The 24,434-nt window shown below is 39.6% G+C and overlaps 4 protein-coding genes across 4 annotated transcripts; 3 read left to right on the forward strand and 1 right to left on the reverse strand.

Annotated features, from left to right (window-relative positions):
• The first annotated feature begins 255 nt into the window (after positions 1-255).
• On the forward strand, positions 256-10,009 carry LOC137934591 (uncharacterized). The gene is made up of 7 exons (XM_068779027.1): positions 256-474; positions 1,263-1,345; positions 7,390-7,511; positions 8,663-8,793; positions 8,911-9,058; positions 9,577-9,736; positions 9,834-10,009. The coding sequence occupies exons 2-7, from the start codon at positions 1,333-1,335 to the stop codon at positions 9,920-9,922; spliced, it is 663 nt and encodes a 220-aa protein (XP_068635128.1). The 5' UTR covers positions 256-474; positions 1,263-1,332; the 3' UTR covers positions 9,923-10,009.
• A 1,121-nt stretch (positions 10,010-11,130) lies between these two features.
• LOC137935164 (uncharacterized) lies at positions 11,131-13,528 on the reverse strand. Its single transcript, XM_068779848.1, has one exon. It carries the CDS (start codon positions 13,366-13,368, stop codon positions 11,434-11,436), a length of 1,935 nt encoding a protein of 644 aa, XP_068635949.1. The 5' UTR covers positions 13,369-13,528; the 3' UTR covers positions 11,131-11,433.
• Positions 13,529-16,211: 2,683 nt separating this feature from the next.
• LOC137934318 (uncharacterized) lies at positions 16,212-16,691 on the forward strand. The gene has a single exon (XM_068778601.1). The coding sequence runs from the start codon at positions 16,212-16,214 to the stop codon at positions 16,689-16,691; it is 480 nt and encodes a 159-aa protein (XP_068634702.1).
• Positions 16,692-16,962: 271 nt separating this feature from the next.
• Positions 16,963-22,581, forward strand: LOC137934856 (actin-related protein 2/3 complex subunit 5A-like). Its single transcript, XM_068779407.1, has 4 exons — positions 16,963-17,219; positions 17,307-17,379; positions 17,465-17,565; positions 22,351-22,581. The coding sequence occupies exons 1-4, from the start codon at positions 17,122-17,124 to the stop codon at positions 22,484-22,486; spliced, it is 408 nt and encodes a 135-aa protein (XP_068635508.1). The 5' UTR covers positions 16,963-17,121; the 3' UTR covers positions 22,487-22,581.
• The last annotated feature ends 1,853 nt before the right edge of the window (positions 22,582-24,434 follow it).

Consider the following 24,434-nt stretch of genomic DNA (forward strand, 5'->3'; position numbering starts at 1 on the left):
AGAGCAAAAATACCGGACTATCCTTCCCTCCCTTCCCTCCCTTCCAAGGCTGCCCAGCTGAGTTTCGGGTCGACTCGCCGGGTCGGACCACCCTGGCAGGGACAGGGCCAGCGCTGACGCATTGATGCACGTCCACGCGAGCCACGCGAGAGTCGCGTTAGCGCGGTCGTAGCAGTGGCGAGAGAAGTCGTAACGGCGTCTCTGTTTAGTTAAAAGGGGCTAAAGGAAAGCTTATAAGAAGTCCGGAGAACAAAAACCCCTAAACATTTCCCTTGCCCTCTCTAGCCTCATCTTTCCAGTCTCACCCGGTCTAATCGCCTTCTGCTCTTTCAGTTTTTGTGGATGCTTCGTCGTCAATCTCTTCTGATTTTGCTTGGATAATTTCTTCTTCCTTCCTTTAGCTGGTCGACGGGGACAGTAAGCTGTTAGGCGCGACATCCGTCGCTCTACTTGTATCGACGTTTTCGTGTTCGGGTACCAATCAAAATCTGTTGCAGATTTCCTGTCAACTTTTAGTTATTTGGTTTAAAATTTGATGGCTTTAATTTATGCTGATGTCCTCAATCTCATCAATTTGAAACTCTTTATTCCTTGTTTTATTGAACAACAAAACATTAAAGAATGGTGTTTCTTTTCTTGAAAAGGAAAACACTGTCATTGGATGTTTTAATTGTTTTTTTTTTTTTGTTGCCGAATTGTGATTTGTTGACGAGTCAATAATTTGTGTTGATGTTATTTGACCCTAGGAGGTCCCAAAATCTTCCAACTTTGTTAGTGCGATATAAGGTACTTAGTTCTGTAGATCGCTTTTTGAATCTCTCTGAACGCATCTAAATGTCTTGCTCTGGACCTATTTTTTTGGTCAATTATTATAGTAATAAATATTTGTAGGGTTTAGCGACTGTTGTATAAGTGAATCTGGATTTTATTAAATTCATTTCCGGTGTTAGCTTGGGAAGGGACATAATCGTCTTGGGGGTGGTTAAGTTTGGATAGAGCACAACCCAGTGCAATTGCATACTCTAAGAGTCCACCTGTGTTATCATGCCTCTTTATTAGATTGATCTGTGTTGTACGCTCTTACATTTGCATGTCCTAATTCCTCTAAAAGTTGGATGGGGTGATGCTTTTCCAGAGATTTTTGAGTTTTTTTTTTTTAAATAAATTCTTCGAGTGCTTTCTTGTCTTGCATGCAAGAAAGATTAACCGTCTGATCTGTTTAGCAATACCAACTGACATTTTGTCTTCATGCATTTATACAGGAGTTTTCAGCTCGTTGGTGGTGTTCCCATTGTTGTTTGTAACATTGAGGTGCTAAAGGTTGCATACAATATGGAGGATTGGGGTAAATATTCATTCATTTTAAGCTCTGGTTTCTTTTTTTGTGTACTGACAGATTCTTTTGTATCAGGTCTTCATATGTTGTAAGGTTTGTTTTGGATCTTTGAATTCCTTTACTCCAAATATCCAAGTGGCATATGGCTTGACCCATAAATTGTTCACGGCTAGATTCTGTAGCCACTTAGTTCTGAATATTTCAATGGAAATGCTGAATTAAGTGATTCCAAAGCTGAAAATATTATCTTTGAGTCCAGTGTTTTTCTTCTTTATATCAAGTATTGAAAATGGAATGGCAGCACGGAACTATTATTTTATATGTGATGGATACTCAATTTGACAGTATCAATGTGATGGAGAGAAAATGCATTTCATTAAAAGTACTGGAAGCATTTGGAAGTTGAATTTGAAAGATTCAAGTTGAAGATACTGACTGATTGATGTATTTTGTGGTACAATGACTGCATCCCTGTCTCTGAACATGAAGTTGTATAATCCAGTTCTGCTTGCTTCTTGGGTAGTCATTGTAACTAAACTGAAAAGAAAACTGGTAGAAGGATGTGGACAGACTAGTTAAAACTGTTAAATAAAAGTGGCCAGTGACGTAGAAGATAGTGAAGTGGAAGAAGTGCACAGAGGGGTAAAATTTGTTAGTTAACTGGTAAAAGTAAGATTTGACTTCATTTATTTATTTCTCTTTCTTTGGCAATTGTTCAGGATATTAGAAATGGAAGCACTGTTTCTTTCACTCTACCACACAAATTTTTTTATTTATGAAAATGAGAAATTTATAAAGAGAAGAGGAAGCTACATTATAACAAAGGAGGCACACCTTCAACAATGAGAGATTGAAGAGAGGTGCCTCGATTAGCTAGAGTAACAGCCAAAGAGTCGGCTGAACGAAATACATAGGACCAAGAGCAAGAAATAGAAGATACAATGTTCATAATCGAGTCGTAAGTCGCCCAAAGGTGCCAAGGAGGTTCAGCGGCTGTGGAGCACCAGCGGATCACACTCTGAGAGTCTCCTTCAATGATTAGAGGTCACCAAGGTGACAGGTGTAGAGCTGGAGACCATGGAAAAGGGCAGCGAGCTCCGATTCAATAGCATCAGCGAGGCCAAGAGGGCCAGCAAAGGAGAGGAGGGTGGTTCGTTGAGAGTCTCTGAACGCTCCCGCCACCCCAGCAATGCCCAAACAGCTTTTAGTACATCCATCAAAATTGAATTTTATGAGGCCGAGAGGGGGAGGAATCCAGGCATGATTGGGAGGTGCACGGGGGGGTGCTGAGAGACTGGCAATGGTGCTCCAATTGTGGCATGATGAGTTACCTTCGAATGAGGCGAACTCTTTCTTGGTATGGAGCTAAGTCACAATCTGACCAACAAGGGATACACTGAGCTCAGTTATTGATTTAGATTTGTGTGTGAACATTCTCTGGTTTTGCTCCTTGCATAGGGTCCAAGGAATATGAGGGAGACATGTAGAGAGGATTCGTCCAAGCTTTGGAAGACGAATCCCCAAGATGGAGTGGCACATGGAGGTGCATACTCGGTATGCAGGTGCTGAGGTGGAGCTCATTTAAGAGGCTGGACCAGATGTGCTAAACATATGGGCAGTGAAGTAAGAGATGAGAGTTGGTTTCGTCTTCAGAGCCACATAGGGGGCACAATTGGGAAGCTTGCTGATTGCCCCCGTCGTCTCAAGTTATCAGCAGTGATTGACCAAAAGAAGAATTTGATTTTTGGAGGTGCCAAGAGGGACCAGGCAGAGCTGGAGGGATGTGGGGGTTCGGCAGTGGACCAACCACCCAAGAGATGATAGGCGGAAGACACGGAGAAGTGGCCTCTGCGCTCAAGGTGCCAGACATTTTTGTCTCATGCGTGCTAACAGAATCGGCATTGCTGGATAGTTTGGAGAAGGTGAGCCAGTAGATTAGTTCTACGAGTTTGCATGTCATAAGAGGCTTCCATTGCCGATATGAGGATTGCTGACGGGAATTGGAATATGAACTTTAGAAGGGGCCTTTCATCGCAGAGGGGACCAGCCCCTATCCACCAGTCATACCAGAAGCAGATAGAGGTCCCATTACCCACATAGAACTTGATTCCGTTGTCCCAGTTCTGAAAGAGAGGAAAGTAGGAACACCAAAGTGGGGAGAGGCAAGCTCTTCGCCCACCCAAAATCCACCAGAAACAGTTAAAATTAAGTTTGGCAGCTCCCATTGGTCTCCAAATAAGGTTAGGACTAGAGTTAAATAGCCAAAACCATTTTTGAGGGAGAGTAACATTCATTAATTTGGTAGAGTGAATGCCAAGACCACCAGCATGCTTCGATTGACAGACCTCCTTCCAAGAAACCATGTGATATTTGAAATTTTCGCTACTTCCTCTCCAGAGAAAGCAGTGCTTTATGGCTTCAATTCGGTTGGAGATTGAGACTGAGCAGCGGAAGAATGACATGAAGAAATTGGGGATGCCCACAATGCATGATTTTGGGAGAGTAATTTGTCTCACTTTACAAAGTAAGCGACCCCTCCAAGTTATTAATTGGAGCTCAAGCCGTTCGATAACCGGAGACCATAAATGCTTATTGGGTTTGCTGCAGAATAAGGGAATACCCAAATGTGTGGTTGGGAGGGTGCCGATTATGCATCCATGGGAGGAAGCCATTTGCTGAAGCAAACTTTCTTCAATGTTTACTCCAATTATGGAGGTTTTCTTCCAATTGACTTCTTGACCAGAAGTAATTTCAAAGAGGCGGAGAAGAGCCTTAGTCTTGATTACTTGATTGAGAGTCCCCACTCCAAATAGGATACAAATTGTAGTAAAGGAATATCGAACTTTTGGTGAGGAGAGGTGGGCAGTAGCCAACCTTTTTCGTTAGCAGTAATGGTCAAGACCGAGAGGTATTTCGCCATTATATTGAAGAGGAGAGGGGAGAGAGGGTCCCCCTATCTAATTCCTCTAGATCCGTGAAAATAACCAATGATGACACCATTGAGTAGGAGAGAATAATGAGCTGAAGAAACACAGCTTCTACTCCAGAATCGCCACTTCCTCCCAAAACCTATACGATTCAGAATATCGTCGAGAAGAGCCCAACATACTCTCTTAAATCTCCATATCGAGTTTGAGAAGAAATCTGAGCTGATTCGAGGCTGAAAAGTGATGAAGGATCTCATGTGTCACCATGGTGGAATCAAGGATTGAATGGTTTTTTTATAAAGGCACTTTGATTTGGGCTGATGATGAGGGGGAGAGAGGTTTTGAGTCTTCTAGCTAGAAGTCTAGCAAGGATGTTCTAAGGGCTGGAGATTAAACTTATAGGCTGATAATCAACAGGCTGTTCGGGGGAAGATTTCTTTGGATTAAAGAGATAAAAGAAGCCCCGATGCTTTAGTAAGTGATACCATTGAGATAGAAGTCATGGATGAATGATTGAATGTCGGCTTTAGGGTTGATCAGCAGTTTTGAAGAATTCCCTGTTAAATTCATCTGGGCCAGGGGTCTGGTCCTAGGCAATTTTGAGGGTGGCTTTCTTGATCTCCAAAGGTGAGAAAGGGAGCTCAATCAGGGAGGCTAGGGAGGAAGGAATTCTGGAGAATTGGAGATGTGGAATCTTTGGATGGCTTGGCATCTCCTCCTTATATAAATCTGCAAAAAAATTACAGAAAATGTTAAAAGTAATGGACCGATCTGAGGTCATCTCCCCATTGACAAATAGGGAGTTGATTCAATTGGTCTGAAGTTTCGTAATTGCATGGAAGAAGCGAGCGTTCTCATCGCCCTCAGAAAGCGATTTGAATCTTGCTCTCTGTTTCCAGCGTGTGAGTTGCTGGAGACGACCTTGGAGTGAGGATCGAAGATGGAATTTATCTGAGGTGAGGGGTCGGATTTCGGCCAAATCATCAATGGTATTAATCTCGGCCTGGATGGAAGTTTTGGAGGCAGCAATAGCAGATCTTTTATTGGACGCCCAAGCCGTTAGAATAGGTTTAATTTACTTCAGTTTCTGAGATAGATTCCAATCCAGGGGGACCTACTATCACGGAATTGGGCCAGAAATCAGAAATGGTTTTGTCAAAATCCTCCATGGAGAGCCAGAAGTTTTTGAATCGGAAGGGTCTTGGGCCCCATTCACCCAACTTGGTGTCAAGAGCAATGTGCCAATGGTGAAAGCAAGCATGATTGAGCACGCAATCCGTCAATTGTTGATATAGTTGAAGCCAAACTCCATTGGCAAGGAAGTGGTTAAGCTTCGAGAGAATGGTCCCGATAAGCAGCAATTTGTCCAAGTAAAATTCTTGCCCGAGAGGGGTAACTCCTACAATTTATTTCCCCCAATAAAGTTAGCAAACATGCGCATGGCAGCGGTGATGCGGTTGCACGACAAGGACTTATCATTGCAAAAATGAATGGTATTAAAATCTTCGGTAATCAGCCAAGCTTGCTGCTTGAAATTGGGAATGGAGTCAAGTTCCTCCCAAAAAAGGTGGGGTTCCCAATATTGGGTTGGGCCGTAGACACCCGTAATTCTCCACTATGCACCATTACTATAGTCTTGGATTAGAATGCTGATAGAGAAAGTTCCCAGGTGTTGATTGAGGACATCGATATTGTTTGTGTCCCACAATGCCAGGATGCCCCATGAATGACCAGTCGTATGAACAGCCGTCCAGTCCAAGGAGGGGCAATTCCAGAGTTCTTGAATGAGTTGAGAATCCAGGAATTGTGCCCGTGTCTTGTAGGAAGATGGTTTAGAAGAGGAGAGGAGGTCATGGATGACTGATCACTTGTGGATGGATCCAATTCCTCGCACATTCCAGGATATCACAATCATTTATTCTTCTTTGATTTGGACTACGGTTTTGAGTTTGGAGACACCCTCAGAAGTTGACCTTGAAAAATAACCCTCATAATTTTGGCTAGATGTATCATCTGACTCCACGTCTCTTCATCAAACTTGTGTCTTTTTTTAATTGGAGAGCCTCCACAAATTTACGAGAATTCTTGTTAGGTGGAGGGAAGATCATGTGTCAAGTGTTGGGATCAATAGGATATCGGGTGGGGGGGGTTACTGGATTCGCTGGGGAGGAAATGTCGGGTATGACTATGCCTCCTTCTGCGATGATATGTGGCAAAATTTGTAGGATTTTTGGATGGGCTGGAGTTCGGGAAAGAAGTCTGGGGATGAGGGTGTGAAGAAGATGTACTTGATTTAGTATCACTTTCTAGTTTGGATGAAGGGGAGTTGGGATCTGAGATTTGGCTGTTATGGGTTGGCAAGATGTTTGGGGATTGGGAGGGAGGAGATGGAGGTGGTGAGGGCATGTTGGACAGGGGAAAATGGGGCAATTGGGATGAAGGTAGTAGAGAATGGCAACAGTTTGTTAATGCCAGTGTGGTGTGGGAGGGTTTTGAATGAGGACAAGGGAAAGGTTGTTTTGTCAAGTGTCAAAAGAAGGGTCTTCCTGGGGTTGGTCAGGTTCTGGAGGGGCATTTTGGGGAGGATGGTTTGAGGTTGCTCTGCCACACAAATTTAGACACCAATAGGAGTCAAATAGGCCTTTGGGTTGCGATGGGTTGGGGTTTGTTGAGTCCTTATATTTCAGAATTCAGTTGATTTCCATTTTTCAATATCACTTGATATTCATCTTACTAGAATTTTGTTGTTGCCCGTACTAACAACTAAATTTGGATTCTTGTCTTTATTTACATACTGCCTAATTTATCAGTTTTTAAGAAAGTATCTGAATTTGGTCTAATCCTGACTAATTGAATGGAAAAATTAGAATTAGATGAATGTGTTCAGGAAAATGTCAATATTGTTTTGGTTTGTTCATGAAAAGAAATTTTTAGTTTGATTTCTTTCTCCGTATGAGTAGATGCCGCATTTGAAGAAGATGATGTTATAAGGATATGAAGTAAATACAATGGAGTAATGCTTCTCTCCAAGGAATAAAATTTTAATAATTCCTTTCTAAACAGAGTGAATATGTTCAGTTTCCTTATATTCATTTCTCTTCATGCTTGTGCCTCTTTTGCCACCAGAGGATGAGCCAGCAGCACTTACTTTGAAAAAGGAGCAACCAATGAAAAATAAATGGGATGATGAAGATGTTGATGATGATGATGTGAAGGAATCTTGGGAAGATGATGATGAACCTGCCCCTGTGAGCTTTTTCTACATGCACTGCTCTAGTTTTTCCTTTTAAAAATATTTTTGTGAAAGCATGCCTGTTCAAATTGGATTCCAGTTTTTTCATACTCATTAAAAGATATAATGATTGGATGGATTTTCACCACCTATTAAAGAACATTTTTGAATTTCTGAAGCAGTTCTGAGGATTGCAGTGGTGCAGTTTCCTTTTCAATGTCTTCTTGTTAAACAATCAAATTGACGTTACTACTATACCTTTGTATTCAGTTGACTTTGAAATAATGCAACTTTCTCATTACTTGACTTTTTTTTTGTTTTTGAAAGTCAAAATGAGAGAAAGGGAGACACCACTATTAAAAGAGAGGGGTGCTGCAATCCTAGATTACAAATTTGCGAAAGAAACCAAGACGAATATGTTACAGCTTTGACATGAGCATTGGCTGCCATAGTTGCAGATCTGGGGATGTGTTTATTTGTACTGGAGAGGGATTGGAAAATGTTGAAAATTTCTGCCAACACGTGTAAGAGTCCTCGTGGGGGGTCATTGCTACTGCTACACCAGTTAATTACTGCGGTGGAATCACCTTCCGTGAGGAATATCGAAGTTGTTGGTAGTATCATTGTTCATAATCATAATTTTCATGAATCACTTTACAACTCTGATACTGTTTTTACTAGAGTTGACCAACTCTATATCAGAATGTGCTGCTGAGTCATTGACTCTTTATTAATAATAAATTATTCATTTTTTTACTTGAATGAGGGTTAATATTTGTGTCAGTGTACATTTCAAAACAATATTTGTGTTAGTTCATCCAACTAAGTATTCATCCAATTGAGGCACTTTGTCTTCTCTGAATGGACCTTGACTTCCTTCTAGAGGGAAAAATGTTTCTGTGCCTTCAAGGATGTCTCTGCTCCAGCTGCAAATAGCTTTGTACCTTTACTCCAGCTCAATGTGTCCCTGGTTGTTATCATGATGTCATGCGGAGATGGAATTTATATATTTTTGTTTTACTCTTGAATCTATGTTATGGTTATGAGATTCACTGGCAGAGAATAATACATTTTTTTTGTCTATGAGGCATATTTTGGTAGCTAATGAATCTTTGGCTTAGTTTTTATATGTAATTAATTATCATTTGGGGTGTTTAAATGCTGCAGGCACCTGTTCCACAGCCTCCTGCAGAGAAGCCAAAACTCAGCACAAAAGTCCCTGCTAAGAAAGGAAAAGCTGTGGAAGTAGCAAAGGAAGAGCCTTTGGATCCTGTGGCAGAGAAGCTTCGCCAACAAAGGTGGAGCAAATAAAATTTCATGTCATCTATTTTTGTTACTCTTTGGAAATATATCTTTTGATATTAGTTACTGTTTGTTTTATCTGTATCTTAACATTTTGTTCTTTTGTGATCCAGACTGGTAGAAGAAGCAGATTACAAGTCGACTGCTGAACTTTTTGCAAAGAGAGGTGATGAGAAATCTCTTGATAATTTCATCCCCAAGTCTGAAAGTGATTTTCTCGAGTATGCTGAGTTAGTCTCTAATAAGCTTCTTCCATATGAGGTAAGTTTGTTATTCAAGTACGCTCTCAGGGCAAATCATCTAGCGTTGGATAAGTTAAATAAGACACTTACCTACATCCCCATTGATGTGTGGAGATGTGGAGACATTGCCTCCTTTTTTTTGTTTTTTAGGTTTTTCTGTCGTAGTCATTTTGTACTATGTAAAAGGTGTAGGTCCAGGTCTGAATCCAAGGTGTGCAGGATGTGCAAGATGTGCCCATTACAAATGTTTCAAAGAATGTATGGGGATAGGTATACTGTTGGTGATGCGGATACTTGGGACTCATTTGTTGGGTCTGGCCGCAGATATATGGGCAACTGGGTTGCACTCGTTTTCTTGACCCTAAGCACATTAACATCCTCTCACAGCATTGAATTAATGTTGTAAACATAGCACTTAGGTCCTAAAGTTTGCCATGTTCGGATAGTTTCTTGTAACAACAATCTGTTGCCCGGGTTTAGGTATCAAGGCTTTGATTATACTTGCTGATTCCTTTTGCTTTTCTTCGTAATTTGTAGAAAAGTTTTCACTACACTGGCCTACTTAAGGCGGTGATGAGACTCTCCATGACTTCACTAAAGGCTGCAGATGCCAAGGAGATTGCTTCTTCTGTCACGGCTATAGCAAACGAGAAGTTGAAAGCAGAGAAGGAAGCCAATGCTGGAAAAAAGAAAACAGGTAAAAAGAAAGTTCAAAACCGAGATTTTTACTTTAATAATATTTTTATTACTTTTTTGGCTCTTCTAATCCCTTACTTTCTCTGCCCCAATGTCAGGTTCCAAAAAGAAGCAGCTTCATGTTGATAAGCCAGATGATGATGTGGTGGTAGCCTATGATGCCCTTGATGATTTTGATTTCATGTAAGAGCATATGAGCGACATGATCAAATTCATTCAATCTTTTTTTTAAACAAATAGACTAGGGGAAACCAGTTATTTAAATAGGAAAGCCTATGGGGGGGGGGGGGGGGGGGGGGGGGGGTCCTACGGCCGTAGTTGTAAGGGATCAATTTGAGTGTGGTAGTGATATTGTTGCGTTCTTCAAATAATTTGGTTTTGGTTTTTTGTTCATCTCTGCTACCTCAAATTTTTTTTCCTGTTATGTGTAATACGGTAGTCGAATTGAACGACTTTTGTTACTCCTAGTGTCTGTCTGTAACTGTTGTTGCCTATTTGAAATACCAATTGAATTTAGCAGCTGGAGTTGCCAATCAGCCTCCACTGATATTGTTCTCATTTTTTAGTGATGGTTTCATGTCTCTTAAACCACCACATCTTTTCAATCTCAGCCGTTTACCCAGGGCATGATTGATCATCTAGTATGTTAGAAGACAGGGTTATAAGGCTTGATCGATAAACCCTTACAGACATGATCAATCTTCGAGAATGTTGTCAGGCAAGTATATAAAATATTTGTGTCGATAATTTTCCTTATAATTTGATACATATTGCCTGAAAACTGACGCCTTCAACAGGCTTCAAAGGGGCCAGTGCGAGACAAAGTTGTCGTCCTCTTTTAACGGCAGCGAAGGGATTACTGAAGGCCGTCGGTTAAGCAAAACCCATTTGGAAATCTTATGAATGTGAAGAAACGGTTTCCTGGTTACTGTAACTGGGAATAAAATACAGATTGCCCTTCAACTTTCGGCTCAAAGATCACAATTCTACTTTCAAATCCCAAAAGTTTAATTGTTGCTCGATTCGCCTGATTTCTAACCGTGATTGTGAGTTTTTCTAGTGAGCGGGTCCCTGTGTTTCCGTATGCACATGGTATGTTTCATCTTTTTCTTTGATTGAGAGCATGCTTTCTACGGCTACAAACGGCTATTTTTTTTTTTATGTTCGTTCCAGAATTTGACCCGTTTGTTCTGTTTCTGCTCTTCAAAATTTTTATCCCGCAGTTTGAGATTCAGAAAACTGGTATAAATCTACCCAGAACTCTCCTGAAAGAGAATACGAATTTACAGATGTTGCAATGGACTGACCTGTCGTTTGCAGAAAGTGTTGATTCCGCCAGGTCGTGCATCACATGAACGAATTGGGTGGAGCTGGTTTTATTAGAGCGGTTAGAGAACTAAATGCCAAAGAAGTTTGTGATCCAAATTTGTCTTTCTGAGTTTAAACGACAATACAGAGAATGTTAAGAACAAGAACACCGAGAACGGCAACTCTTCTCTAATATGGTTGCTGGGTTCTTTGTGGCTATCTATATAAACCATACAAATCTTCATACAAGCAAAAACGGTAATTCCCCATTCAAAATAAAACCAGAAAAGATTAAAAAGTAGGGAAGAAAAGGAGTTGAGAATTGCAGTTGAAGCACAAAAACAGAAGAAACGGAAAGATTCGACTGTTTCTAATTAGATAAGCAGTACTTTACGTTGAACTTCTGCTGGTGCGCTGTCGAGTAGACCTCTTGATTGATTCGATCCTCTGTAGTCTGATCTGCTCTCTGAATTTGGCGATGAACTCATCGGCTTTCTTGTCAACCTCGTTCTCTTCGGAGGCACCTTCAGCAACAGAAGCTGATGCTGCGTCTTCTTCATTGTAGTAATTCGAGGTGAAGCTCTCATCTTCTGAATGATCAGATTCCACGATGACTTTCTCGGCGGGTTCCTTCTTGGGATACTTGGGCGGAGGGCGAGGAATCTCACGACTCGGTTTCTCATATCCGTTTGATCCTGCTGTCTCCATCGCTACTGACTCTACTTCTTTCGGCTTCTTCCCGCTGCTATTCGTCTCTGCTCCACCTCCGCTGTTTGATCTCACCGTCCGAACTGACTTAGCGACGGGGTTACCTTCAGTGTAGTGTTTGGCTCTCGTCTCTGACCTGAAAGACTCGCTGCCTGAATCTTTACTCCCCCATGAGTCTTGTCTTCCAATCGACAAGCCTTCGTTAAAGAGTTTCGACTTCCTTTCTAATCGAAAAGATTGGCTACCCAAATCCTTACTGCCCCATGAATCCGGCTTCTCCGGAGGAGAACTTTCACTGTACTGTTTGGTTTTTGATTCAGACCTGAAAGAGTGGTTACCAGTGTCTCTGCTTGCCCCGGAATTTGATATTCCCATCATCAAACCTTCATTGAAAGATTTGGCTTTCATGTCCAATCTGAAGGGCTGGCTCCCCAAATCCTTCGTACTGAAGTTGTTTAAGTTTTCTCTGGAACTTCTGTTCAGATCCTTCCCTTCATCTCTGGGACTTCTTCTAGTTTCTCTGGGGCTTCTCGCGGTTTCCTTGGGAGAAATCAAGGAAGAATTCACAGGATACGGTTGAGATTTATAACTGAAGGGTGGTGGTGGAGGTGGGGGAGGAGGAGGAGACCTATAAGAAGGTCCCTTCTTCTTCATTGAATCCTCGCCATTTTTACCACGAAATTCAGGCGAAAGAGATGGGGAAGGCGAGAGTTTTTTGGGCGAGGGGGTAGTAGAAGAATTTTGCCGGGTGAAAGAGAGTGGAGAATGGTGAGAATGAGACTCGAACCTGTCGAAATTTGATTCGTTCATAGCAGGAGGAAGAGAATACAGAGGTGGAGAAGCCGCACCAAGGCTACCCAGTTCATCGTCCTTCACCTCAATTCTTTCCGATCTGGATCTCCATGGAATCGGTGAAGGACGAACGACTGTTTCCTCCAGATTTTCCTCAAAATCGTCATTATCCATTGCTCCGAATTCGTCATTCGTGATCATCATTCTTTCAGGACAGTTCAGAGCACCCATCTTCACAGAGCTCCCATAACTTCTATCAACAGAATCCACCGTCTCCGGGTCGGAAACTCGCGATTTCAAGCTCCTAACTGGCAACAAAAGAGGCTTATTCACATCGCCCATACCGTTCTCCTCCGACACGACGACCATGGGATCTCCCCGAAAGTATTGGTGGTTCCAAGTTTGGATTTTGCTATCATCATACCCAGACTGGTTTTCGATCTCGTCATCGAAAACCGACGACACCTGCAGAATTTTAGACACATACGACTGGACATTATCGGGCTTGGTCGCCAAGCTTTCCTTCTCCATCTCCAAGTTCCTCCGACTGAACACGCCATAGGAGACGGCTATCCCAACCAAAAGAAGATGGAGCAGCTCCCAGCTCCTGGTAAAGATGGTCTGGTTGATAAATTCAGGCGCTTGCGGCGGGAGAAGCGGCAAAACGGCGATGATAACGACCACAAAAAGGCTTCTGAAGAGGAAATGAAACGAAGACTTACTTGGGTTTTCTGGGTTTGGAGGGACCGGAGAGGTGAGATCTGTGACCAAGCGCTGAGCAGGGATCTGTAGGCGTTGCGGGACGTCAAGGTTGGCCTCGCCCATTGAAGACGAAAAGGAGCTTCTTTTGGTGCGTTTCAGAGTTGCAGAGGCGCAGAGAAGGGAATGTGGGGAGGAACAAGAAAGGGAGAAGTCTTAGGATCGAAGGAAAAGTGGGATGGAAAAAGTGAAAGGAAGGCCAAGGAGGGGATCAGTCATGACTGAGCAGATTTTAAGCTGCGTTTCTGCTCCTTCTATCCACAGGGAAGACGTTAAAGGACGTAATTGGCCTAATCTTCACCTGAATTGGCGGGAATGCCCATTAACTCTTTCCTACCAAATTCTTCGTTTTTTTAATTGGTAATAAATAAGGTAATAAATAAAAAAAGAATGCCTTAAAATTCTTGGGATATTTTCATAAAAAATGACCAAAAATAAGAAATTAGTATTAATTAATTAAATATATTATTAAAATAATTTATATTAAAAAAAAAACTTTGCCTTTGCATTTATTTCCTATTTTTACATATTATTAATTATAATAGAAATTCTAATTTGGTATTATTGAAATTAAAAAAAAAGATAAAGAGGGAAGGAGAGTTTTGGCGAATAGGAAAAAAGAGAAGGGCAAGGAAGGAAATATAGATACGGTTGGGTTGGGATTCTCTTTTGGGTTGCGTAGGCTTGCCTTTTTTTTTTCGGCTTAGAAATTTGCGTGGTGAGAGCGCGCTTTTGTTCCATCTTCTTCTTCCTTCGACCCCTTTTCTGGTTTTTTCTCCACAGTTCTCATTTCTGGCTTTATTTTAATCGCAATAACGGAGAGATGCTCTTAACGACCACGCAGACATAGTTCTCTCTCTCTCTTTCTCTCAGTTTTTAACTGGTTTCGAATCGATTTTTTTCGAATCAAAATGAAAAATCATAGTTATATACATTTTTAATTAAATAATTATTTTTTTAGAGCACTACAGATCATAAGTGATATCAATGGTGACAAGTTCAGGAAAGAAGTGCAGTGAGAGTGGGATATTCTAATTTATGTAAGAATCATCTACAGATGATGTAGAGAACTCCAGTGAGACCCAGAGGGCAGAACTGAAAAGACAGAATCCAATCTCCCACTAGTAACAAAAAAAAAAAAAAATCTAGAAAGGGAAGTTTGTGGAAGAATCATCCTCTAATCAAGGGCTCTAAAGTCCCACAATAATCAAATGAAGACAAGAAGAGTAAGCAATCCCATTCTTTAAATCCTTGCTCACTGAAAGCTTTCTGCAAGAGAGTTTTGTTAAACCATGCAAGTACTGATTCTATTCCTTTCTACAGAGGAATCCACTCACTTCCTGCTCCCTCACCACTGTTTTTTATTTCCTTCTTGGAATATTAAATGCCCTTTGCATCAAGCAACCGCATGCTTGTCACTTGAAAGTATTCCCATATCTACAGTAAATTTTCTTCTTCCTCTTCTCTCTCTCTCTCTCTTTCTTGTTTTCCACAGTGCTGATGCAAAAGAGAGACAAGAAACCATCTGGAAGATAATAGTGTGAAGGAACAGTAAGGGGATGATGAACAAGTCTGGAAAGTTTTCTGGGTCAAACAAGCAGTTACAGTAAAATCTCCATTAAAGACTTTGAGGGAAAGCTTTTTGGTGTTAATTTGTTTGTTGTTTTGTAGTTTTTAACTGTCTTTTGCTTCTAAGACAGTGCTGATGCAAAAGAGAGACAATGAACCATCTGGAAGATAATAGAGTGAAGGAACAGTAAGGGGATGATGAACATGTCTGGGAAATTTTCTGGGTCAAGCAAGCAGTTACAGTAAAATCTCCATGAGACAAAGCTTTTTGCTGTTAATTTGTTTGTTATTTGTGTAGTTTGTAAATTGTAACTGTCTTTTGCTTCTAAGACAGTGCTGATGCAAAAGAGAGGCAAGGAACCATCTGGAAGATAATAGTGTGAAGGAACAGTAAGGGGATGATGAACATGTCTGGGAAATTTTCTGGGTCAAGCAAGCAGTTACAGTAAAATCTCCATTAAAGACTTTGAGGGAAAGCTAAGCTTGTTAGTTGGTTGAGAGAAATGATCAGATTTCATAAAAGAAGATGATCTCCCCTTATTATTTTAATATCAAATTATTATTATCTTTATTTAAAATAATAAAAATTGGCCTTAAAAAATGAATCAAAGCTGTCTATTGACTCGGATCTTGCATGTTTCAATAGCCCTGATTTAATCTCATGAGCCTCATGAAATTTAAATGCAATTGCTACGATAAATTCAATCTAATTGATTACAAATTTTCCATCTTTTTAATTAGTTTCTTTAAATTCACATCCCTTATTTTTCCTTTTTTATTAAAAATAAAGGATGACGGTCCTCACGATTAATCATTCGCAATGATTAGTAGCCATTCATCACTCTTAGCAAAGCGGCCTTGGATCGTCCCACTCTGTACATTCCTTCCGCCATTAGAGCCCCGAGACAGGAGAGACTGGGTCAACGGATGTGGCTTCTTTCCCGATGGGAATTTGCGTCGGCTCCTACGCTTTCGCCCATATAAAAATGTACGACGCTTCTTTCTCGCGGGGATTTTGCGTCTGCTCCTTCGTCCACTCTTTCATCCTCCCTCTACCTAGTTAATTTCGGGTTCGTGCTTGGGTCCAAGCTTTTCCTGTCAATTGCTGCACACCCTTGTTTTGTTTTTTTGTATCGGCTGCTTCCGTTTCGGTTCCCGCCGGCGGAATCTCTCGAAGGCAGCCGAAACATTAACCGACGACCATTTTGTTTTTGTTTTTTCTTCTTTTTCCGGTTATCTGATCGTCATTCTCTGCGAGTCAAAAACTAGTCTTGAAAACTCTTTGATGCAACAGTCGCCGGAGGACTGAAGATACGGCGCACCAGGTTGAGACTTTGGCGATGAAGAAATCGGCGCCGCAGATGGTGATGCGTCAGCCCACGGCGTTGTCCCGGGAGTGCCCCTCTACGAGCTCCAAGTTTGTGGAGACGGCTGGGGTGACGACAGCGGAGTGCGCCGCGGTCTTCTGCTGTTGGCCCTGTGGCCTCATCGACCTGGTGGTGACGGCGTTCGTGAAGCTGCCGGCGGGGCTCTGTCGGAGGGCGATCAGGAACAACCAACGCAAGCGACGGGTGAAGAGACTCTGCGCTCTGCCTCGGAGGCACGACGACGAGTACGACCTTCGGATTCATCCCGTTGACGAAATGATGATCCCCTGGCTGCCGGAGAGTTCGCCGTCGGCGGTCGTGTCGGCATTCGAGAAGGAGATGTGGGCCGAGTTCTGCAACACAGGATTTTGGAGGAACCCATCGGCCAGAGAAATGAAATTTTTTTTATTTCCTGAAACGAAAATGGACTCCATCGGAGCTTCCAACGAGTAAAATTTGTAACTTCGATTTTCTTCAAAATTATGGATTTCATTGTTTCTCTCCATTATCGTCACTCTCACCAAAAAAAATTGGGATCATGAAGGCAAAATAATGTTGAAAATAAATATATAATATGAAAATAAGGCTGAATCGTAACTCGGAACGTTACTCGAATATATGAAAATCCGAGTTAAATCAAATATCGCCAATTCGATTTCTGAACTCGGACGAGTTAAAAAGGATTCCGCTGCTGGGTCTCTTTCCCCACGACTATCTCCGACACGCCCGAAAGCATGCTTTGGAAGTCGACACTCCAGAATTAGCTTCAAAATCAAATTTGAGAAAGTAAGCGAGAACACTTTCATCTCTGAGATTCAAATGGTGGAAGCGGAGTTGGTGGGTGCAAATCCCTCCGAGCTGTGAACCTGTATTGAATACAACAATGGTCGGACACGAGGGTTTTGTGGAGGCAGATAATGCAGAAGCCATAATCGCTAGAATTGAGCACAAATCGCGTAAAATTGAAAGCTTACTCAAACTGTAAGGCGTTTCACTTTATGTAAAATAATTTTTTTGTCTTCTGCGTTCTCTATTTGTATAATTTGCATGCGCTGTTTTTTCATTTAGGTCAAAACCGATAGAAGCCCTCAAGACAGCTCTCGAGGGATCGCCGCCTAAGACCAGGGATGAAAGATGCAAGGTTATACTCTTTCCGATTTTTTTTTTTTTCTGTGTGTTGTTGAATTCTATGTTGGCCTTTTTTAAATACTTGATATTTTTTGCAGTCTGCGAATTGGATAGCGGTGCATCGGGCGCTCATGGCTATAAAAGATATTGATGCGTTGTTTTCCTCTTTGGATCCTGAGTACTACGACATCCTCATGAAGTGAGCTTTTTTCCCCCCTACCCTCTTGTCGTTTCCTATCTTGGTGTTATAACTGCGTGGTGCAAACACTAGGCAGTTTGATTTAGTCGCTTCTACTGATCTTTTATCTAAATAGCGCGCATTCTCTGTAACATTATTTACATGAAATGTCTCTTTTTTTGTGTTTAGCATCTGAGAGACAAGGGGAAATGTGGACTATCTTTTGTACAAACAAACTTAGGGATATGCAGTGATTGCGTGTCTCGTTTGTGAGAAAATTCTTGAATTGGGAATGAGAATATGTTGATGAAAGGAGGATGACTGTATCAAGACTTCTTCCTGTGAAAGACGACTATAGTAATTTGAGTGGTGAAGATCAAGAATGTGAACAAACCAATCTTAAATGAAGATTGTCTTACAGAAAGCCTGCCTAGAGTTGAATGGGCTGCTTCCCTTTCAAGAATCTTTATTTGACTGCACTGTTAACTATTTATAATGAGCATGAATTTGGGTGACCAAGTGATCTACCTGAAAAGATCTTTTATTTTGTTCTGTGAAACATCTAAAACTATTTACACCTAAATACATATGAACAATTGAATGTCTAAAGTTTCATCTCTCTCATTTGTTTATTTATTCTTTTGAGAGTATGCACTGATTTATTAAAAAAAAGGAAAGCTCAATTATGATACAAGAGGTTTTTCTCTGATCTGGTTTGCTCTTGTATTAGGTGACAGTATTGTCCACAAGATGGTTTTAAGAAAATGTGATCTATTTATCTACAATATCAGCTACTATTATAGATTAAGGAGTGCAAATTTTTTGATACAAAGCTTCTTATATGGAGGCAATTTTTTTTAATAAATGATTTAGCCTCCGTGGTGGAATTGAGCCAGACTGCAACCAAATGATGATGAGTAAAGACTGGTCTTCAATTCCATGTGACACTCTCTAGACATGGTTTGCTGACTTGATTGATGTGGCTTGTTTAGTCAAGTCAATTTGGGTTTGGAAGAGAGTGTCACGGTTCAAACCTTCCACATCACGAATATGACTTGGTGTTTTAGGCTGCTCAACCTGGTTCCAGATACCAAGTTGGCTAATTTTGTTATCTATTTTTAAAGTATGACATGAGCTTTGAGATTCCACACCAATTGGATCGAAAGTGGTCAAGAGGGCTTGACTAGAGGGTCATATTACTCCATCATGATCATGAATCTGCCCTCTGCATTCTCCTCGGCTTGGATTTTTCATTCAGTTATTAAAGACCATAAAAAAATGAGTGTTATAATGTTAAAAGTCAAAACATAATGTGATTATATATTTCAAATAAAATCTACTGCCAGTATGCTCTTTTCTCTTCTTTCTTTATAATCTTAACCTGTGAAGCTATATAAGGCTCAAGTAGACATAAGCCAGTTAAAATAAAACAGACATTTACAATTGCAACCCAAATAAACAACTAAATGTCAGTTTCTAAATCTACTTGAATTACACAAACTCAAAATTTAGGCTCTTTATTGGGCTAGATTGCCAAATTTATCATTTTCTTCTTTGAATAAACTTGAAACTCTTAGCCGCCAGCAATGATCGTACAAGGTATACAATGGAGGCTGCTGCTCGTAAAACTTCTTGAGCATACTTGCGCTGTCCCTTATGAGAGCGATGGAACCTTCTTTTTCTGGTCCACTAATTGGTCATATGGCTTTTTCTGACTTCTTTTTGTTTTAAGAATGTTTATATTGTTTTGAGAAAGGGGAAATAAGGAAAATAAGTCAATCTCAGTATGGATTTTTTGGTGGTTGTGTGGTTGGACTTAGGCTAGACATTTTTCAATTCAAAACTGAACTTAAATACTATACTTTCTACCCATATTTGTGGCAATGTTATTCAAGACTTTATAGATCTGAATCAGTTATCCAATGTATTGTGGGGAGTCCTGTCTAATGACATCCTAGATAAAGTTCGTGCTTTATAAAATAGCAAATTGGAGACAAGAAAAAAATGTTCTATTGGAAAGAATCGGCTTCACTTGAATTCCTAAATGTGTGTGTGGTTAAGCAGTTTGATTTTATTTTTTTGAGTGTCCATTCCTTTTTTTATGTAATCATAACTATCATAATAGAAAAACCCTGACTGCTAAAGTTGGATAATTTATTGTATCATTGGGTTGGGTTAATCTGTCAGGAAATCGACTACTGGATATATTTGCTGGATTATTATCGATTATTGGAATAAGCATTTCCAATATAGAACTCCAGAATTAGTTTGCTATCTGAAAATATAAAAAGAAACAAATTCAATTTTGAGAGCATGGAAATAACCTGTAAATTTATGCTTTGTCATGCTATAAAATTCTGTTTTCCCTCTGCATTGACATGGACTAGCTAAATTTTCGTTGGCCTTGGTTTTACTTATTGTAGATAGTTCAGAATTAAGTGCTCACTCAAGTCTCAACCTTAAATGTTGAGGGTATGTGAGTTATAAAGTCAATCATTTTGTGACAGAAAAAAACTTAAAGAAAGGAAACTAGCTAAAAGTGTCAGGTTTAACTTCAAGGACATCTTGACCTATGTTAATAAATTGGCTTCTTTGATTCTCTTGTCTATTTTTATCTGCCTCGGAAAGAAGCTTTTGTATCATTTTAGTTAAAATAGTCCCACATGATCCTGTGCTATTTACTGGGGAAGAGGCCTCTTAACTTCAGCTGGTCGTTTTGGGAGGGTTCCCAACTTTAATTTGGTATTAAAGAAAGTACTTGTATGTGGGTCTGCGCCCAAAGTTATCCATATGTAAGAACCCAAAAGAGTGTCCACACACGAGAGGGAGAGTTAAGAGTAGTCCTTGTTAGAAAAATCTTGTGGTTATTACATGGGAAAAGGCCTCCTAACGTCAACATATCATTTTGGGATGGACATGGACCCAACTTTAACATTTCCTCAATTTTTTTCTTATTCCAATTGCCCCTTTGCATCTCTATTTCCATTCAAAGGATTGATCTGTAACTGCTGCAAGGACTGATTTGATTAACCATAAAGTGTCTGGAAATAGTGTTTGCAATTTCTGATTCTTAGATATAGACCGCGATGGCAGGAAACTGCTGTTAAATTTATTTTGCTTGGGTGACTGACAGCAATGTTGGCCTCCTCTGTTGGCTGTCGGATCTGACATTTGGTTCTAGATGTCTGATTCTGTCATTTGCTATGTTAGTTTTTTCCATTGCCTGAGGTGATATCTACCACCTTACAACCAGATTTTAGTTTACCACTTCTTCTTTATTGATTTATTAACTTCTAGAAATTTTCAGTTGACTAAGCTGTTTGAGTGATATAATATGTTGTGAGTGTAGGCTCCTAAGCTTCTTCCTGAAACATAGGCTACCTACCAGAGTTGAGGACACTCAATTAAAAAAAAAAGGTTTGAGATGAATTTATATGTAATCTGACTTGGAGAATAAGCAAAATTTGTAGTCTAAAATCGGGAAATTTGATTGTTTCACATGGAGTTTGTTACATTTTCTGGATGGCTTATGCTAATTGCAGATGTTGTGTCTTTAGCTGTTCTGGTAGATGTTAAAAATCATTGATTTTGTTCCATATATTACAGTTTACATATTATCTACTTTTTACTGTCTAATCACGCTAACTTAAAACAACCGCCTAGCAGGAGAATTTTTTCTGTTAAGCTACTTTTATGTGTATGTGTTATCACCAATCTGGAAGGTGTTAATTTTTGCAAATCCACTGTGGAAACTGAGTGATCCGCAGACTTTGCCTGATTCATAGGCCTCCTAAGGATGGCAGTGGTGTTAAGCTGACCTGCCCCATGCTGCCATGCTTAGAGCATAAGAAGAGTGATTTCACAATACAGGTAGGTGGTGGTAAGGATTCACTGTCAGGATGAAAAACCTGTTTAGGAACAAACTGATGTAGGGTTTTTGTTAATCAACGCTACAGGGTATTGTAATCTTTCTGTTTGTGTGACTTTAAGAAGAGACTAATGGATCTCAAGTTGGTCTTTGAAAAAAAGGAATAGGTAAATATCCAAAAAATGCATAACTTTAGTGGGTTTTATGACCCTTACTGACTTCTTTTTTTATCAAAAGACTAAACCAAGTGAGTTTGAGTTGGTTTCTCGAAATGTGAACGGTAATAGCATACAATGCTAAAAAGTTTGACTTCAGGCTTATGACTTTTTCTCACTTGCATTAAATTAGAATACTTGCTTAAGTTGGTTGTGACAAGGGTTTATAATGATGGTTTTAAGAGAAGACTCTGAACCTGAAGAGCTTAAGTTGGATTTTGAAAAGAAAATTGAAGGGTATTAACACAAAAAGATACAAACTAAATCAGGTCTATGCCTCTTTTTTCCTTCTTAAGTACCTGCTGTGCCTCCTGAGCTATATCTTTGATGAAATTTGTGACCTCTGTGCCAGAGCTGTGGAGTCCAGTCATATTCCCAGAGATGCTGACAAGCTCTCTGATCATTTAGCTAAAGGAGTTTCTTGAGTGCATCTTACCCTCAGAAACTCCCTTCCTTTGTAATAAAGGGTTGCTGGTCCATCATGACATTTATTTTCCCCACTAACTAATAAAGCTTATTATTAGTTAAAAGAAGATGAAGTACTTGCTCAACCTAATGAGTTTCAGTTTCTGAAAATGTGAAAGTAATGGAAAAGCTAATTGAAAGCTTTCCTACTCTTTCTCCTTGCTTTCTATTTAAGACTGGTAAAAACTATAAATTATGCTACTTTTACCCGTCTATTATTGTATGAATGACTTTTATCTGATTGTCTGCGAACTTCAGGTACTTGTATAGGGGCTTGACTACCGGGGATCGACCAACGTGTGAGCAGTGCTTACGGATACATGACAAATTGACACAGAGAGCTGGTTTAGGATCCATACTGAGATCACTTGCAGACACTGTAAATACGGTTTAATGACATAAATCCCTATTGTGTATAGGAAAACAACTGATAGCTGTACTAAAGAAATTCAGTGTTTGGTGATGCCATAGTTGGCGAGTTGTCTTCTCTATGGCTGATCGATTTGTTCTTCTTGGTGGAAAGAATTTGTTTGCTCATTGACCAGGAAAGGAAGGCAACCCATAGAACCAAAAAAAAAAAAAATCTATATTTTGGAGATTAGTTGCTCTACCAGGCCTGCTCTAACCTCCGTTTCTTGTCAAGAACAACCCGATAGCAAAGAGAGAGAGAGAGAGAGATACTGGTCAAGTTGACCAGTTTGATTTAGCAGTTTAGCAACCATTAATCCTTTTGTAAGTTTTAAATTCGAAGAACCAAACATAGACTAGATCGTCAATTGATTTCAGTTCAATCAGCCGCCACGCATGGATCTATAAATGTTAAAATCATCATGGTGAGGAGAAGAAGGGGGAGAGAGAGCCACTTCCATTTCTTTGTTTGCAAGAGTGGTCATTGCCCTCTGCATGTTTAACACAGAGGATGCATCCCTCCCTCTTGCTTCTTTCTGAAGAGAGAAGCTCATACAACTTTAATAAAGCTAAATAATAAATATTGGTGCGGATGTGTACCTCTTTGTCGAACGACTTCACCAATGACATAAAATTTATATAAGAGACGTCTAGTCATTGTCTTTGAAAAAGATTCGCCTCCTAGAGTACATTAGATGTTGGCAAATCAACCTTTGAGGAGTATCATTAAGGGATTCTACTCATTTCATATCTAGTAAAGTAGAACACCTACTTCATAGAAATGCAACATGAAATACATTCACTTTAATTTGGGCTCCTACCAACCACTCAATTGGCTTGTTTTTTTAATTGAATTTTTGTCTATGTGATATCTAAGTTAGATAAGCTGGGTTGCCACTGATGGTGACTCAAAAAATAGGTTTTAATCCCATCCCCCTAATGCATATTGTGCTTGTCCAAGTCCTTTATTAGATGATATGTCAAGTTTTCCATTAATTTAATGTAACTCAAGGTTATAACTTCAATATATGCGACCTTACTTAAAATTTATATTGAAGCTCGATGGTTTATAGTTACCTGATTATCACAATTAATCAAGATTGATAGAATTGGTTTCATCTTGGAAATGTCTAATAACAAACCCCTACACCATTCAACTTTTCTACTAGCCAACTCTAAAGCTACAATTTCATCCTCTAATGTAGATTTGGTAATCAAGGTTTGCTTAGAAGATTTTCAAGTGACAACACCGCTACATAGTGTGAATACCAAACCACGAGTGACTTTTATCTTATTGAAATCAAAAACCTAATTACCATTTTAGTATAGTACGAAATCCAAAACAAGTGTATTCCGTAGTTAATAGTAATTTTCAAATATTTTAGATGTCTTTCAATAGCATTCCAATGAGTTTATCAAGGTTACTTGTGTACCTACTATATATTCATATTGTGTAGGAAATATCCAGTCTGGTATTGTTTGATAAATACATAAAACTTTTAATAATTTGAGAGTACCACAACTTAAAAATACTACTCCCACCGTTTTTTATTAATTATATGCTAAAGTCATACAATGTACTAACCGGTTTAAAATTTTCATAATTTAATCATTTTAACACTTATTCGCATAATAAGATTGACTCAAAACAATTTCATTTTCATTTTTTATAACTTTGATTCCAAAAATAATATTTATTAATCGTAGTTTTTTCATGTCAAAAGTTCTCACTAAGGTATTTATATACCTCTAGAATTTTAATATTTTTATTTCTAAATATTAAAATGTCATCTATGTGTAGACATAAAAAATAAAAAATGTCTCATATATTTTTAAATTACTTGCATTTTTCAAAATCTCATATTTTCAAACTATAAGAAAGAATCACTATATCTAAATTTTCATATCACTGCTTTAGAGCTTGTTTTAAAGCA

This window comes from Aristolochia californica, unplaced genomic scaffold, assembly GCF_029961685.1.
Source record: "Aristolochia californica isolate CCGP_79_NKW_82.1479 unplaced genomic scaffold, dmAriCali1.0.hap1 SCAF_6, whole genome shotgun sequence".
NCBI classification, from domain to species: domain Eukaryota; kingdom Viridiplantae; phylum Streptophyta; class Magnoliopsida; order Piperales; family Aristolochiaceae; genus Aristolochia; species Aristolochia californica.